The 17,305-nt window shown below is 30.0% G+C and overlaps 3 protein-coding genes across 7 annotated transcripts; 2 read left to right on the top strand and 1 right to left on the bottom strand.

The window, feature by feature from the left end:
- Positions 1-1,884: 1,884 nt before the first annotated feature.
- On the top strand, positions 1,885-6,869 carry LOC143347893 (malonyl-CoA decarboxylase, mitochondrial). The gene is made up of 11 exons (XM_076777515.1): positions 1,885-2,351; positions 2,495-2,635; positions 2,753-2,893; positions 3,189-3,341; positions 3,404-3,557; positions 3,629-3,768; positions 3,861-3,996; positions 4,063-4,275; positions 4,362-4,467; positions 4,552-4,699; positions 6,736-6,869. The coding sequence occupies exons 1-10, from the start codon at positions 2,151-2,153 to the stop codon at positions 4,670-4,672; spliced, it is 1,506 nt and encodes a 501-aa protein (XP_076633630.1). The 5' UTR covers positions 1,885-2,150; the 3' UTR covers positions 4,673-4,699; positions 6,736-6,869.
- Positions 6,746-10,036, bottom strand: Rga (CCR4-NOT transcription complex subunit regena). 4 transcript variants are annotated; one of them, XM_076777517.1, is made up of 9 exons: positions 9,927-10,034; positions 9,752-9,826; positions 9,002-9,064; positions 8,414-8,892; positions 8,042-8,268; positions 7,664-7,906; positions 7,248-7,509; positions 7,038-7,145; positions 6,746-6,965 (listed from the first exon to the last, which is right to left on the bottom strand). In XM_076777517.1, exons 4-9 carry the CDS (start codon positions 8,737-8,739, stop codon positions 6,746-6,748), a joined length of 1,386 nt encoding a protein of 461 aa, XP_076633632.1. In that variant the 5' UTR covers positions 8,740-8,892; positions 9,002-9,064; positions 9,752-9,826; positions 9,927-10,034. The 4 variants fall into 4 exon arrangements, with proteins under 4 accessions (XP_076633632.1, XP_076633631.1, XP_076633634.1 ...); XM_076777516.1 differs by having other exon boundaries at positions 9,752-10,036; XM_076777519.1 differs by having other exon boundaries at positions 8,042-8,166; positions 9,752-10,036.
- Positions 10,037-10,870: 834 nt separating this feature from the next.
- LOC143347484 (protein MEMO1-like) lies at positions 10,871-17,287 on the top strand. Of its 2 annotated transcripts, none has more exons than XM_076776681.1 (8): positions 10,871-11,192; positions 11,889-11,915; positions 12,032-12,116; positions 13,672-13,784; positions 14,888-14,999; positions 15,107-15,326; positions 15,445-15,549; positions 15,670-17,287. In XM_076776681.1, the coding sequence occupies exons 1-8, from the start codon at positions 11,141-11,143 to the stop codon at positions 15,805-15,807; spliced, it is 852 nt and encodes a 283-aa protein (XP_076632796.1). In that variant the 5' UTR covers positions 10,871-11,140; the 3' UTR covers positions 15,808-17,287. The 2 variants fall into 2 exon arrangements, with proteins under 2 accessions (XP_076632796.1, XP_076632795.1); XM_076776680.1 differs by having other exon boundaries at positions 10,887-11,192; positions 11,889-11,970; positions 12,048-12,116.
- Positions 17,288-17,305: the final 18 nt, after the last annotated feature.

Below are 17,305 nucleotides of genomic sequence, written 5' to 3'. Positions count from 1 at the left end.
CGGTTGTGGCGTACTCCCTCGATGTCCTTGCTATTAATCTAAATTTAAACTGAAATCAAAACTAATATTTATATTAGTGAGATCTGGAAGGAAATTAAGCAACATATTACAAGAATTGAAGCTGAAACATAAAAATAAAAATCTTATATTAATCAGTGTTTTGTACATTGTACATATCAAAACGAACATTCGATACCCTAACCCTAATCCTAACCCTAACCGATTCCCAACCACCCTCCATTAATAAAAATCTTATATTAATCAACGTCGTCAAAACAAATATGATATACATATGCATCGACACAATGTTGTACATATCAAAACGAACAATCGATACCCTAACCCTAACCCGAACCCTAACCGATTCCCAACCACCCTCCATTAATAAAGATCTTCTGTGATCAACGATCGTTGGTCGAAGAAGAAACAAACGAAAGTGCAACCAATGAAAGATGCACAACCAACGAAGAGAGTTGAAAGAATTTTCAAAAGAAACTTGGATCGAGACACCAAACAATCAAACGAAATGAAAGAGTCAAAGTACCTCCGCAGAATATTACGAGAATTCGTAAATTCACAAAAATCTTATTCTAACCAGTATAATAAAAATTCATGAAATTGTATAGAAACAAATATAGTATATGATCGAACATACATTATTATATCCTGCAATATTATACATATCGAAGCAATAACATAAATTCGACAAACAATGTAAAAGTAGAAACAGAGAAAAGGAACATTCATAATAACTAAATAAAATCAGATAGATAAATAAAATTGAATTCACATCAAACAAACAAATAATAATAAAATACAAATAAGTGGAGTGGACTTACTACTTGTGGTCAGTACATAGGATAGTTACCAAATAGGATGGTTACCACTGGGCCAGCTGTAAAGTAAGAAAATATTCATATTATAACAACATCAGTTAGGCAAGCATGGCAAAATCAGGTCATTGTAACGAAATTGATATCAAACGACAAAATAGAAGTGGGGAGAGCAATTTTAAATAGTTCTTACCAGTGGTCATCACGGTCCGGCACTGGTCAGTAGTGGTCAGTAGTGGTCAGTAGTCGGATCTGCATTGGTCAGCACTGGTCAGTAGTGGTCAGTTCTGGTCAGTCCTGGTCAGTCCTGGTCACTCCTGGACACTCCTGGTCCCCCCAGTGGTCAGCGCTCCACGAATGGCCTGACTTTGGCCCGCGAGACCCGGTTCCCCTGGATGCTCCAGGGGTACTGAAGAATTTGTCCAGCGGTAGTCTTCGAGTGGGGAAGTCGAAGAGTGGGGAGACAGTGTCAACGTGAAGAGTTAAGAACCGCTTTGTCTACAGAACAACATTATTTCGATTGGTCCTATTTCTTGACCATTCCTAAATCTTCACTGGACACCTGACCTCGATGTTCACCTCATTGTTGACCACCAGTGACCATAAGCTAGTCATTGTTGATCATCATTAAAACCATTACGAAGATTAAAGCCTTCTTACGAGGATCCCCTTACAATTTGATGCATGATCTTCTTAACATTTTGTTCCACTTTGGAAGAGTGTATCTCATGTTATAAGACACTCGTGGTACAGCGATAGCGTTCATCCCCCTAACGATACGTCTATTCTTTACCTCGTTTATGCGTAATAGGTATACATGGATTGGAAAATAAAATGTCTGGGCAGTCGAGATTCGAAATTGTACGCCATTGACGCGAGGACAGCTATTCAAGGCCAAGAAGGAAAGGCTCCTTATTCACTTTCTTTATTGATTTTCCGAACTTGCGTGAGCACTGACCCTACGTAACATGTGGCTCGTGTGGTAGGGTATGTCGTCTTTCCCTACCACTCCGTTAAACGCTGAGGAAATTCGTCGTTACTAGTGTCGCCATCGATGCACTCAATTATGCCAAATCTGGCCACACTGACTTATAAAATTATGATAAGATCACGATAAGATTATAGATTCGGTTGTAACCCATTGATGTCAGTTACGTTAAATATGACCACACTGCAGGAAAGCACTAATTTAATCTAATCTTATCATTATTTTTCATGGGTTTCTACGTATACTGTTACGAGAAACACCAACTGTCTTCCAAAGTTATTTTGAAGAATTGATTAACGCATTATCGTACTTTATAATATTAAATAAACATGATATTCGTAAAATTTCATTTGAGGGTTTTAGGTACTACTCGTAATAACAAATTCATTTCAAAGTACGTTATAAATAATATAAAATTTCTGTGCTGTGAAAAGACATCAACTCCTCGTGAAACCGTGACATATCTCGAAAAACAATTGGTGGAAGTTTTTAAATTTAAAAATACTAATGTTAGTAATTGGATTATTGAGGTTTGTATTGTATTTATATAACAATATACTACTTTTATTTCTTAATATAATTATGTAGCAGAAAAATCATTTCTTTCGGTTGTTATTTTGTTCGTTGAATAAAAGTTTTTACGAATTTCGCCGTATAATATTACTTTTTTCAGAATAAAGCACGTGCTTTGTGTATTGAATATTACAAGAGCCAGAAAATGGATAGACAGCAATTTTTACACTTATTAGCTGCCAAGTATGCCGTTCAACATGATAACATATGTAACATAGCGAAGAAATTACTTTGTACAGAGGTTTGAATATTATTCATTCATATATTCATTCATAATATTTTAGCTTCATGTGTAATTACATTTTTCTTAATCCTTACAACAAAAAATATTTTTTAATTTTATTTATATTCATTTTAGTCCGACAATAAAAGACTGATAATTTCTTATGAACAAAAATTAAAAAATATTCTCACATCAGATTATCAATGGCTATTTCTTATCATTGGACGACTTGAAACTGGTGTAAAATTTCTTGTTGATTTAAGAACAGATATTTTGGTGAGTAATGTAAAAGAATAAAAGTTTCTTTTACTAATATAATTAATTTAATTTAAAACTTGAATATCTCTTATGATTAAAAATTGAAGAAGTTTACCGTATCTTTTAAATTTATCAGTGTGTATGTACAATAAACTCTTGATTATCCAACTTACACAAATGGTTTTCCAAATATTAAGAACAAATCGGTTGTTAATTTCACGTGGTTGGAAGAAATGTATAAATTGCGTTTTATTCATACTTTTGATAACAAGATATATTTTGTTATTTATTTTTATATTAATATTTTTGCTAGGAGTTAATGGTAGAAACCAAAGAAACAGATGAAAATATTATAATACAACAGTTAAATATGACGTTGCAAGATTTATTATTACTCTGGTTTTCAGTAGGTTTTCTGCATTTAGAGAGAATTACTTGGCAAAGTGCGTGCGACATATTGCAAAAGGTACACGTTCGTTATAAATAATCAACGAGTAACAATGTTAATAACTATCTAAGTATGTTAAGATTTCAGATTATGAGGCAATACATCCTATAAAAAATTGGTTAGATTTAAAGCAAAGAGTCGGACCGTATAGGAGATGCTATGTTTTTACTCATCCATCTATGCCAAGAGAACCACTTGTTGTGTTACATACAGCATTGTGTGACATAATACCGGGTACGAAATTATATTGAAAACTAATACTCCGTGTATAACATAAATTATATCAACATATTATGGATTTAAAGACAGTGTAAAAGGTATTGAAGATGCAAAGATCAGAATCCTTGGTGATAAAAAAAAGGAAATAACATTCTTGGAGGAAGACAAATCTAAAATAAAAGCAGCAATATTTTACTCGATAGCTTCTACACAAAAAGGATTAAAAGTAAATTAACTTTATAAATATCATATAATTTTAGCAAGAATACTTTTTTAAGACGTTCGCGATGAAAAATGCATTTTTTCCTTCTTTAACAGGGTATTGAACTTGGCAATTATCTGATAAAAGAAGTAGCAAACAAAGTAATATCTGAATTTCCTATGATACGTGAATTATCCACTTTATCGCCAATACCCAATTTTAGAAGTTGGCTTCTTGAAAAATTAAAACAAGGTGATGTATACTTATTTGTATAAAATAAGAAAGAATATATTTTTAAATTAAACCGGTTTCTTCTAGATGTAAATTATATTTTTACGGCCGAGGAATGTAAATCTATACAGAATATTTTGAAAGAAGAAAATGTAGCACTCGGTTTAAGAAAAATGTTTAATAATTCATTGTGGACCAATGAAAAAGAATTATGTGAAATGTTAAGAGAACCATTAATTCGAGTATGCGCATGGTATTTATATAAGGAAAAAAGACGGAATTATGCTTTGAATAACGTCGGTGCGTTAATTACATAAACATGTTTTAAATTGTCATATTTAATCATAAATGTCAATGTTAATAATATTTTTTTTTCTTTCCTATAGCGAATTTTCATCTTCGTAATGGAGCAGTTATGTGGAGAATAAATTGGTTGGCCGATCCTTCACCGCGCGGTGTCGCAAATAGTTGCGGAATTATGATAAACTACAGGTAATGTTCTCATTAATTAAAATAAGTATTAAGTAATTTAATACACTCGATGATTGCGAATCTAATTTTTTGTTTTATTACCAGATACTACTTAGACGAAAGTGAAAAAAACAGTCAAAATTATATTGAGAATTATTTCATAAATGCATCCGAAGATATAATTAACATTGCTATGCGTCAAAACGAATTGAGGAATAAAATGTAATATAGTAAGGAGAAACTGTTTTCCCAGGTAAATATATGTACGTTAAAATTATACAATATAGGAAAGGTTATTTTAAATAGCTCTATAGTTACCAATTTGAAATGGAATTGAACCATGCATTATTTATAATTTTAATATGCCCAATATGATAAATTCAAATGATGTAGAATAAAGCATGATAAAAATACCAAAATCTAACAAAATAAAACGAATAAACATGCTATCTATATGATGTATTGTTTATACTGTTTTTTAACAAATAAATTGAAATTAAGTTACTGAAATTAAAAAAAAAAAATAAAGAAGTTACTTATCTAAAAAAAATATTTCTCTAAAAGTTTGCTAAGTAAAAAATGATCGTATAAGTAGACAAAATTTACAGAACTATTAAATTTTTAGTTATCTAATTCTGAAAATTTCATTTACTTTTATAATTCGTATTATACTTATTATGTACATCGCTATATTTATTACTAATATCATCAGAAAGTGTTTCATTTTTTATATAAGTATCTAGACATTTCAAATCTACGATATCATATATCAAAATCATTTACACAAATGCTGTTGCATATTAGTATCATGTACATTAGGTGGTACAAAACTTGTTATAACGCCACATGTGCACTAGTTCCGTTAACGAACGAGTGAACCTTGCTCAGACTCCACATATATGCAGACATATGATGTTGTGAAGCACGTAATGGAAAACCAATACACCAAGATTTTATTTTAGTCTGCATTTGTTAATTTTTAACAAGAGAAATGTGCTGCAATATATAATGGAATATCAAAGCACACAGTCAATGTACAAATTAGGAAATATAGTACAAAAAAATGATACAAAAACTGTAAAGATAGACATTTATTAATGACATTATAACTTGGAGTCTACAAGAATTACGCGTTATCGCCTTATTTGTCATTTTTTAATTAGTGCTTTCTTCCTAACATTATTTACAAGCTTTCCAGGAAACTGTATCGTGTCATAATTACTTTCATTTACGATAGTTTTTCAGAATTGAACGTACTGTCAAAAATAGTCTGAATAAAGTTACATTTAACCTCATTTCAATTAAGAAAAAACTTCAACCCATTTATAACACTTTCACGGAAATACAATGAAAAGCGTAAGTTTTTAGTTTGCATTAGTGAACGTCATTCGATATGTGCGACCACCGCTTTGAAGCGTAGCCTTCCAAGTTTTATTTACACAGTTGCTGACTTGCTCGAATCGTCGGGTTTTTCGCGTCGATGAAAAATATTGTAGTGGAAATAAATATGTGTATATATCCGGGGTAAATTTTTGCATATAATTGGAAAAATAGCATTACATTTAATCTAACAGTTAACAACCGTACAAAGAAAAAGGTATCGTATTTGTATTGCCTTTGAGTTATCTTGTTATTAAAAAATTTCATTAGTTTCTATAAAATTCATTTGCACTGTATTTCTTTATTTTTATATTAACTTACGCATCCTGATAGAACATTATATATACTATAGTTGCATTTTTCTTGTTCAAAAATAACGAACGCAAACATGAACTAAAATTTTGGTATATCAGTTACTAATTACCTTTTTGGAGTATTAGTTCCTGATCACGTATTTGATAACAACACAAGCGTCTGTTATAACAATCCATACCCTGTAGTAGTCAACGACAAATAGTCTATCATGTATCTGACTCGTGCATGTGTGGCGTTTAAATGAGGCTCACTTTACTGGCAACGCTTATCTATATACGACACTATGACAGATTTTATGCTGTTCACAATACGATTTTATCAGGCTCATTCCCATTTCTAACTATGAGCAGTTAATTAAAGAACTTCGTTTCTGTTACTCTTCAAATTTTATGTTTTTATTAAAGATTATTAAATTTGTTCATTTATACAATAGCTGTTTCTTGTTCAGCTTAAAGGCAGCACAATAGTCTGCAAGTAGATCTGTAACAAATACCGATTTTGCACTATTATTGTACAAATATTTGTACTCTTTTTTTTTTTTTATGTACATTTATTATAATATCGATAATATATAAAATGATTATATTCTCTTAGGTACCTGTAGTCAAGGCTGGGTTTGGTGAAAGTTTGTGGGAAGATGAGGTCTACTTTCTAGTTTTGTATAATCCAAATGAAATTCCTTTGCTACTTTTCTCCAACTTTGCGCATCAAAATAATAATAAGTACCACGTTCATATGTTGAAGTTTTTTCTACAAGCCCTAATCCTGGTGCTTGCGTTATCCATACCTTTTCTTCCATATGATATCGCCACTCCCTACTGTACCTTTATAATCAAAAGAATACTTATAAATTTCTTTGACGAATATTAAAATATTCAACTTTAATCAATACTTACAACTCCGCTGCCGCTGCTAATTGCAGCATATCCCCAACATTTGTATAAAACATATAAAATAGTAGATCATCCTTGTACCGATTTAACTTAACCGGCGCTAATTTATCTCTAGAACAAAAATAACGTATAACGCAAATAAAGTTTAATTATCATAACAGTACCTATTATACCAACGATAAAATCATTTTTATAATACAATGAAGAAGATACCTGATAGCGGCATTAATAAGATATTCCGGTGGCACGTGAAAATCAATATCTTGAGGTCGACACGGTGTTTCAGCCCAAGGCCCACCAAAATTTTGATAAAGATTTTCTGGCGAATTAAGATTTAATCCTAACGCGGTTAAGTCTTGGCCTAATGCCAGAGATACTAAATTAGGATCTGTTTCTGCTGCCCTAATAAACGTTAAAAGTCCAACCATTCCAAACTGATCTTTAACCATACTTGCTGGTATATTAGTTACTTTACCTATAAAATGTAACGATAGAATTTATGTACAATAAAAAGTGAATGCTACATTTACATTTGTTGTATATTTCTCAGAACAGCATATGATATTACGAAACAGTACTATGAAACAATAAGTTCTATATTTATCTGGTTACTGAAATAGTTTCAATACCATCAGGTGACGTTTGTATGCCTCTTTTAGATGATTGAGACTTTTCAGATCCAGGTGCTCTATTCGCCTGCAGAACGTCTTGCCCAATTTCAGGACCAAGTCCGACAGGTATGCTCTTATCGCCAGATATGCTTCCACCTGGCGATGGTCCTTCTCTGTTTTGCGTTCCTGGTAATGCTGGGAAATCTTCAGAACTCATAGTAAATTCGCTTGATTCGGACGTCGGTTGTTTTACCATTCCAACTATAATGTATATGTAAAAATCAATTAATTATATATTTAAATTTCCATTTCAGACATGACTCCCTGCTTATGACATAAATATAAAGATTTTGACCACATATTTTCTTTAGTACTAAAATTACTGCTAATACAAACCATAAGGTTGTTTTCCTGGCATAGGACTAGGTTGCGGCATAGAATCACCCTGTCCTCTGTTTGTTAATGAAGGAAACTCAGACAGATCCAACAATGGAGGAGTACTTGTATCTCCACCTCCTCCACTGCCGAAAACAGAGTGAAAATTATTAATTTGTCCCTGAGATCCGTAATTACGACTTTGCGGTATTCCAAAAGTGCCCATGCTACCCATTGGATTTGAGGTTCTATAAATGTGTATGAACTTTTCATTTTTTCATATGAAATATCACCATACAACAGGCATGTAACAAAATATACTCTATTATCACAAGTCATATTATAACAAATACACAAAAGATTGTTATAACTACCCAGAGTGAAAACACTAACCCAAGAGCAGGCATCGTACGTCTATCTGTAAAAGCTCTCTGCCCAAACAGTCCCCTGCTGCCCATAGGAGAGAGCTGTTGCTGCTGAGGTTGATGATTGGCTTGTCCACCTCCTGCTCCTGATGCTCCAGGATAAACGTTAGTAATTACTACCGCAGAATTAGCTGAACTTGATGTGTTTGTAGATGAGCCTGAGAACATGCCCGAGGTAGGTGTAACATGGCCCGTCAGGGTCGATGAATTTAATCCCCCACCACCACCCGCACGTGATGTAAGACTTGCGTTCGCAATACTGCGTGGCGGTTGCTCAAAGTTCAGGTTGGCCATAGCCTGGTGGCTCCACTACAAAGTACCTGCTGGGGCACACCAACTCACTTTTATGTCTATTACCACAATCACTTGTTTTCTGTTGTGTCACTTGCAAGTTGTTTAATTTCATGGAAGCAAGGAAAATCCATGACAGTAACTCCTGATGACAACCTGTAATTATGAAGCAAAAACAAATACTTTAACAAGAATAACATGTTACTAATTGTTACTTAAACCTTGTTTTTTTTTTTAATATCAACTGTACTTGTTTAATTTTTACCTCTCTATCACAGTACCACAGCGATGATCATATCAAACTTGAAGACAAGGAATTAATATGGACCTATCAACAAGTGAAGAATTCATTTTCATAAAAATGTTATTTGAGTATAAATTTAAAAAATATATGTAATGCATTGTAATACAGAAGACACCTATTTATTTATTTCTCAATTCACGTATATGAATAAATGTACATATTACATTATATTATTTTGTAGAAGAAACTAATACAACTTTAATTCTTTCTCTCACCTCTATGTTTTATAAATTAACTATTTAATTCACAGAAACTGGTTTTATAAAAATTTGATGTGGATGCTAATGCCCAGAACTTACGGTTACTAACATATATATATTTTATAAATACTTATAAACTAACCTGAGTTTTATTCTGGAATATTTTCATATTTCTATATAAACTCATAATCATGGAAATCATAATGATATCAAACTAGCTCTAATAGCACCAGCTTGTTACTATAATCACTGTTTAAAGTAATAATCTATTAATATAACAAAAATGGTTAATCAAAGACTGTTCCTTGTTATTTTTATTAATGTTTCAACATTACGATCATTTTTACAGTACGGAAAAAGACACACAATTTTTGAAAAAGCATCGAACTAACAGTCAGTGATTTTGACATTGTAATGATAAAAATCAGTAACAAGCACAAAGAAAGCAAAGGTTATAATATGTACACATATAAACAAAATATTGAAGGGAAAATGAATAAAATTTGATTACCTATGTTATTGAATCCGTCGTTAAGTTACTGCACAAAAGAATCCATTAAATTCATAATAAACAAAGTAAATGGGCCTAAAAGAAAACACAAAAACGTCGATGTTGACTTCGAATTAAATGTAATAAGAAAAAGTTAATCCAGGTAATTAGTATTTCGTGTAGAAAAGATTTTTACATAAAACGTCCTAAAAGACTAAACTTTTATGCACATTAAAATACTTTTAACAAATAGACTTCTGTTTTGTCATTCAGTTTGACAAACTTAAACAACACTAGAGACACGAATTTCTTCCATTTTAACCATTTCTACGATGTAGTCAAATTAGATACTGAAATACACTAAATTATAGTGTTAATGGATTACATATTGAAATTAGTATTAATAATAGTTAAAAATATTAATTAAATAATTATACCGTTTAAATTACCCATAACATTCTGAAACGTTTCTTAGCAGATGGACAAAATTTAATCTTGAATATGACTGTTGAATTTGTTGATCATTATCTCTATATACAATATTATAATTTAAGAACAATTGTAATGTTTGACATAATGGTATCGATCTATAAAAATTAAATTATTCACGTTTAAATTTAAACTATTTTTACTTTAAATGTATTTGCTAGAATGGAATGTATGGATTAATTTATAAAATTTTCGAACTGTAACACAATCCAATCCAATGCACAAAACCATAGGGATTATATATATTCATTATATCTTAAATAAATTTACAATCAAATGAATAAATACGTGTATAAAATCTTTGCATGTAATATTTCACATTTTATCTTATATTTATATTGTATGATAACAAAAAAGATTCCTATAATAATTTAATCTTATCCACTACAACGTAAGAATAGAAATGAATTTCATGCATTTTTAAATGAAAAATGAATTTTTCTATGGTTATTATTGTCGTTTCTTTGATTTGAAAAGATTAAAGTTATTATATTAAAAGGTATTTTTAAGTTTTCACTGAAAGTGTAAAACGATATGCACTTACATACGTGCAACTTTCTGCGTGTAAAAGCTTCGATTAATTAAATTAACTATTCGGTTATATAAAAATCTTTCGCAGGATTTGAAATTAAAAATTATATAATTTTCTTAAATATTTGTTTGCTTTTTTATTTATCTATACATAAAAATTATCGTGAGGGTTTAATACAGATCTAGGCATATCGTTTGACGTTATTAGGAGTGCATGGTTCGTGGTTAAATATAAAGTTTTGTGATAGAATTTTATAAACATTTTGTATTTAAATAGGATATAATAACAAACCCCTATGTAAGTCATTTATAAGATTATCAATAAACCAAAAACTAGTTTGCTGTAAGAAGTGAGTGAAAGAAGTAAAAATTAGTATAATATAGTGAAAAATGGCATTAATTAGAAGAGCAACCCATGCTGGTAGTTGGTACGCAGGCTCTGGTAAGTAATATTTAAAACATATTTTCAATTCATTTAATATTTTAATGTTGTTTATTTATATTATAATCGTGGTTATTTGGTACTTTTTTCTCCGTTTCCAACGAAGTTACTAATTCATACATGCTGGTGCTCGCACATATTGACGAATAACCATAATTCGATACGATAGATTAGAAGTTTAACAGTTAAATTATGTATTTCTTGTATAATCGTGTACTATCTTATAGTTATTTAGCATTTATTTTTTATATTAATAATTGACATTTAGCATTGATAATTTCTATTGTTACGTGTCACTGTTTCATTGATTTTACACTTCATCCGATTGTTTTATAAAATTTCATAAGGATTTTCATGTTCCAAAATTTATTATTTATTTTATTTTGTGGTTTGCATCTATAGTTTCTTAGTGTTGTGTTTCAAATTTTCATACGAAAGTTAACACATTATAATAATATCAGAGATTTTAGAAATTATGTAAAATATATATGTATTACACATTCTGTTACACATTATGCATGTATATCTATATTTTCGCATAATTTTGATTACTGTGTAATCTTATTTGTACGATTCTGGCAATGTAAGATTCTGTAAATAGCTTTATCGATCTATTTGTCAATATTTTGTTCGCAGTTTCAATTATTGGCATAATTACATATGTTTTGTAATAAATGTTTTTAATATTTTGTACAGGTTCGGAGCTGAATAAGCAATTAGAAGGTTGGTTGGGTGCGGCAGACTTATCGCATGGACCTGCCAGGGCAATTATTGCCCCGTCAGTAATTATAGTAAATTAAATAATTTTTCCTTTGATTAACAAATCTTTACTGAAACAGAAACAAAATTTCACAGACATGCAGGTTACAGCTATTGCGGGGCATGTGCTGGCTTTGCATACCGCCAGATTAGTCCAGTTGTTGTGTAAGTTTCAAACTTAAATAATAATTAGTTATTTTACTTTATTGTTTTAATGAAATATATTTAACGATGTAAAGCAATGTTTGTTTTATTCAAATTAAATAATTATATGTATATATTATAGATATAGATACATATTATATGTATATAAATTAATAAAACTTTTATCTTCTACTTTTAATTTTTATTTAAATATTACTTAATTCCATTTGATGTGTCTTGCATAAAGCATGTTTAATTATGTAAAAGGTCAAACATAATATGACATTTATATATTAAGTTTACAGTGAGTTACATATAATGTAATGCCTACATAACTATATAAATAATGGAACTTTTAGCCAATAAGCCTTTTAATACTTTTTTTTTCATTATTGTCTTATAAGTCTCCATTATTTTTAGTTTGCTATTATTTTTGTTTTAATATTGTTAAGGCATACAAACTCTGAATCAGGTTCTAATACCACAGTAATGAATGAAAGGAAGCAGTTGTGTTTGCAGTTGGCTATAGTAAGAAACAAATTAAATTAGCTGCTTCGTTTGAGTTGGTAAAAAGCATTGTATCGAGGATCATTGCCAACTACTAGAAACTGGAAAATATTGATGTGTTGCAGAAATTGGAAAGACCATGAAAAAGTGCCACATATCAACCAATTGATGAAACATCTTTCCAATGCTGACCCAGTATTTACGGTATTGCAAGTTTTTTCCAAAGTTTATAAAATATGCAAGTCTCTGACTTCAAAAAAGCATGAGATAAATGATTTAATCTGGGCTTGAGAATATAATCAATTGTCAAATATGATTTGGCAAAGCTATTGTGATACAGTGAAATCTAATAGAAGGAAATGCAAATAAAAATTTTACAATATTATAGCGCAAATAAGACAATATTATACGATCCACTATCAAATTGTTGTATAGAGATCATCAAAAGAATGCAATATTAATATTTCTTATTGTTATGTACTTCTTGTCAGAAGTTCCATTATTTGTGTTGCATAAAGCTCACTTTTACTCATATATAATCCACTGTAAACTTAGAATGCCAAAATTATTTTATTCTTAAAATAAACACATTTAAGCATGATTTAAAGTACATTAAACAGAATTAATAAATATTACCTTTTAAAAAAATTACAAAGAGAAGAAGAAAGTTTCATTAATTAATGTAATGTTTATAGAGTGGTGCCACTGTGTTAGCACATTCTAAAAAAAGTCATATAAACATAGGTCTGGAAACACTTCCTATCTGAAACATAAACATGTTTTTATTATAATGAAGTATTGTAAAAATACTTATTAAAATCGCTCAATTCACTCGACCGAAATATTTTCGATACTATAACGTTTTTAATTTATTTACGTTCCAAATCTGCAGAACTAACGTACCACAGTAATCCTGTACAATTTTAATTTGTATATATTTATTGATTCAAGGTATTAATCAGTAAGAGATAAAATAGTAGTATATCTATGTACATTAAAATAATTTGTTGTTTATATGTATTATATTTGTTTAAATAAAATCTTAAACGAATGATATATTATTATATAGGCGCAGGATATTTATTCTGGGCCCTTCGCATCACGTAAGATTAGCAGGCTGTGCTCTTTCTTCCGCTTCGATTTATCAAACGCCGCTGTATGATCTACATATTGATCAGCAAGGTACAAATTGCTTAACGCAAATTATTCAACCGAAATCTTAATGAAATCTTCGTAGCATTTAAAAATATAATTTAAAAAGGGAAGGACCAGAGATGTCTGACTTTAATATTAACGTACTTGTGCAAAATTGTTCCATGGTGGTCTTTGTTACTATGTGTAAAGTATTAGAAGTAAATAGTAAATCGTTCTAGCAATTTTAATGGTGGATTCTAGAGGCCAAAATAAGACGAAAATCAAGAATACCAATTTGTTGATGAAGGCTTCGTTAAACAGTTATTAACGTTTAAAGTTCCGCCCGTACTGAATTTTTTTCTAGAAAATGGGTAGGATTTCGGGGGTAGGTCTATTTATAAAAAATTATTGTAATTGACCCCCGCAACTGAAAATAATTTTTTTGGAACGATTTGAAAGATTTTTTTTTTGCGGGAAAATTTCAGCATCTACCTGATTTTTTTCTGGAAAGTGGGTAGGATTTCGGGGGTATATATAATGACCAAAAATGATTGTAATTAACCCCCGCAACCGAAAATAATTTTTCCAAAACGATTTGAAATTTTTGAATTCAATTGTTAATAACTTTTTAACGAAGCCTCCATCAACGAATTGGTATTCTTGATTTTCGTCTTATTTTGGCCTCCAGAATTGTGTATTAAAATTTTTCCCAGAGGTGGCCGAACACTATTTATAGTCCTAAAATTATCGAGTGTCTACAACTAACATTTTATAGGTGGTAACAAAGATTTGTATATTACTATTCTGTAGAAGCATGTTAACATTGAAGTTTTGCATTTCTGATCTTTTCCTTATTAATACGTTGATTGCCACATGGGCTGTTAAACGAAATGATTCCCGACGCCACTCTTCGCACCGGCTGCGAAATAACTTGTTTACTTAATTGTTTTATAAATAAATATTCAGTTCTCTAATGTATACTGATTGTTATTCTTCTTTTAAATGTCCATTATCCATTATTTACTCGTAGGTGGCATCCGGTGACAGATCGTCAGCTATGAGTTAATTCGTACTTGGCAGTCAACGTGTTAATCAAAATATGAATTACTATCAAAGATTAGTTCAAATATAGGTTTCTGTTCATGTGATAGTATGCAGAGAACTCGAAGAGACTAGGCATTTTGAATGGATGGATTTAAACACAGATGAAGAAGAACACAGCATTGAAATGCAATTACCATTTATAGCAAAAGTTATGGAAGGGTACGATAATCACGTTCGTTATGTTACAATCATGTAATATACATTGCGCATGAAAGTCTTTCTAACGCGATTTATGCATAGCAAACTTGTATTTTACATTGATACAGATTCAAAGATTCTTTTACTATTATTCCTATACTGGTTGGATCATTAAGTCCAGAAAGAGAGGCACTTTATGGAAGATTATTAACTCCATACATAGCTGATCCACAAACATTATTTGTTACTTCCTCGGATTTTTGTCATTGGGGGCAACGTTTTCGTTATACTTATTATGATAGATCATGTGGTCCTATTCACAGATCTATTCAGAACCTTGACAAAATGGTATGTGAAGTATAATTACAAATTAAAATTGTATGTTCCTATATTTTTACATGTCCGAGTATTTTATATTACCATTGCGTTTTATAACTCATCATTATGTATTTATAAATTTGTGCAGGGCATGGACATCATAGAAACATTAAATCCCACAGTGTTTACTGATTACCTTAAAAAATATGGTAATACTATATGTGGCCGACATCCTATCAGTGTTTTATTACAGGTAATAATTCTTCATTAATTTGAATCGATTATTTCTCTGACAAATATGATTTTTTAATTGCAATCAAGTTTTATCATTGAATTTAATTTAATCTTAGTATTACGATCGGTATGTTAACAGGCAATTCATAATTTAAAAGGAAATACCAATGGCCAAAGAATGAACTTGAAATTTCTTAAGTATGCTCAAAGCAATCAATGCAATAACATGAATGACAGTTCTGTTAGTTATGCTAGTGCTTCCTTGGTTCTCGAGTGATAAAGTATACATCCTCGATATCGTTATTGTAAGTAAAAAAATTTATACAAGAAGAGAAAGTACTAAAAAAACGATATTAACGACCCATTAATCATGAAACACATGAATCAAGATTTTCTCAAATGTCTTTATTATGTGTACAAAAACTAATATGAAAATCGAGTATCAATTTACTCTCTTATGTGAGATTTTCTTAGTTATCTGAGAAAAAAAATATACCAATTTTTTAAAATAAAAATCATAGATAGAAATATATATTATCATCAAATTGATTTCTTTAAAGGTATTTCGGTTTATTACTTACAAGAAATAATCAGTACTTCCAGATTTTACTTGTGGAAGGAGCTTAAGTATTTCTTTGCTTTGACTACTACTACTATTATGCAAATAATAATAGCATAAAGTTAGTTTTTGCTAATCATTCATTCTAAGAAGGCAGAAAATTCAACCTACTGATGAAGAAGAGATTATTAATAAATTAATATTTTACGACATTATTACATTAATATAAATAATGATGGAAAATAAAAAAAAAAACATTTATTATTAATATTATTGATTCAAATTTTTCAGTGCAGTAAGTTGAGAGAATAACAGAAGTCATATTATTTTCTATGAAACGTTAAGTCACAAAGATATTCATAAATTATAACTCAACATATGTATGATAGTATCCATTGTGTAGATTTATTGATTGTGATTTGAAGAGATACTGTTAATATAAAGTTATTTATTGTATAAAATCATTTAAAGCTGTTTAGTTTAGTATCCTTTAATATTTACTTCCAATTAATGAAATTAATAAATAGAAAATAAATTTTATTTTTTCATTATTTATCTCAGGGACACGTGTACATTGAATGCTAAAAAAGTAAGCTTAACACATATCTCTTCTATGTCGTTAGTATGAATGATCTGCATTAATGAATATTATACAGAATATCGTTACGATAATAATAGGGTATAACTTAAGTATTCTTTTTTTCCTTTAAAACAAAGCAATGAAATGATCTCAAATCCTTCCTAACCTATAATCTCTTGTTATTTCTCGTTAGTGTAAGAAATTAAACTGAACAATACGAACATTGTATTGTCCCAATGTTATGATGTAAGTTTAAAGGAGGATCAGTAGAGAAAAATGTGTGTAAAATATTTTAAACTAATATGCCCTTATTCTTTACAAATTATGAATGTTTATGTTGTAATAAAGCATTTTTATAGTAAATTTTATGTGTACTTTATGAAACTTGTTTTGTAATAAAGTGAACTAACATATTTAATATGCTGCTTTATTTATAAATTATATGGAATTATAAAACTGATCCTTCAAATATTGCTTTTTCTATCTTCGTATACTAAGCTTGTAAAGTTTACATTTGTATGGGGAGTATAAAATAATTCATATACTGATATTATTTCATAGTCACGTACTATGTAAGAAAAGTATATGTAAATTTGTATGCATCTTCGGGAAATTAAATGCTTGAAAAATATATTT

Source organism: Colletes latitarsis, chromosome 11, assembly GCF_051014445.1.
Source record: "Colletes latitarsis isolate SP2378_abdomen chromosome 11, iyColLati1, whole genome shotgun sequence".
In the NCBI taxonomy this organism is placed as follows: domain Eukaryota; kingdom Metazoa; phylum Arthropoda; class Insecta; order Hymenoptera; family Colletidae; genus Colletes; species Colletes latitarsis.
Note: the sequence above shows the minus strand (reverse complement) of the source record. Positions and strands in the feature narration are given on the sequence as shown.

What these genes read in the sequence shown, in the direction of transcription:
- LOC143347893 (XM_076777515.1), top strand. Translation starts at nt 2,151, where the DNA reads ATGATATTCGTAAAATTTCATTTGAGGGTTTTAGGTACTACTCGTAAT. An exon ending in TTAGTAATTGGATTATTGAG is followed by an intron (nt 2,352 to 2,494) that starts GTTTGTATTGTA and finishes TACTTTTTTCAG; the next exon opens with AATAAAGCACGTGCTTTGTG. An exon ending in GGAATTATGATAAACTACAG is followed by an intron (nt 4,468 to 4,551) that starts GTAATGTTCTCA and finishes TTTTATTACCAG; the next exon opens with ATACTACTTAGACGAAAGTG.
- Rga (XM_076777516.1), bottom strand. Translation starts at nt 8,739, where the DNA reads ATGGCCAACCTGAACTTTGAGCAACCGCCACGCAGTATTGCGAACGCA. An exon ending in CGTACGATGCCTGCTCTTGG is followed by an intron (nt 8,269 to 8,413) that starts GTTAGTGTTTTC and finishes ACACATTTATAG; the next exon opens with AACCTCAAATCCAATGGGTA. An exon ending in CTTATTAATGCCGCTATCAG is followed by an intron (nt 7,146 to 7,247) that starts GTATCTTCTTCA and finishes TTTTTGTTCTAG; the next exon opens with AGATAAATTAGCGCCGGTTA.
- LOC143347484 (XM_076776680.1), top strand. Translation starts at nt 11,141, where the DNA reads ATGGCATTAATTAGAAGAGCAACCCATGCTGGTAGTTGGTACGCAGGC. An exon ending in GCCAGGGCAATTATTGCCCC is followed by an intron (nt 11,971 to 12,047) that starts GTCAGTAATTAT and finishes AAAATTTCACAG; the next exon opens with ACATGCAGGTTACAGCTATT. An exon ending in TTCAGAACCTTGACAAAATG is followed by an intron (nt 15,327 to 15,444) that starts GTATGTGAAGTA and finishes AAATTTGTGCAG; the next exon opens with GGCATGGACATCATAGAAAC.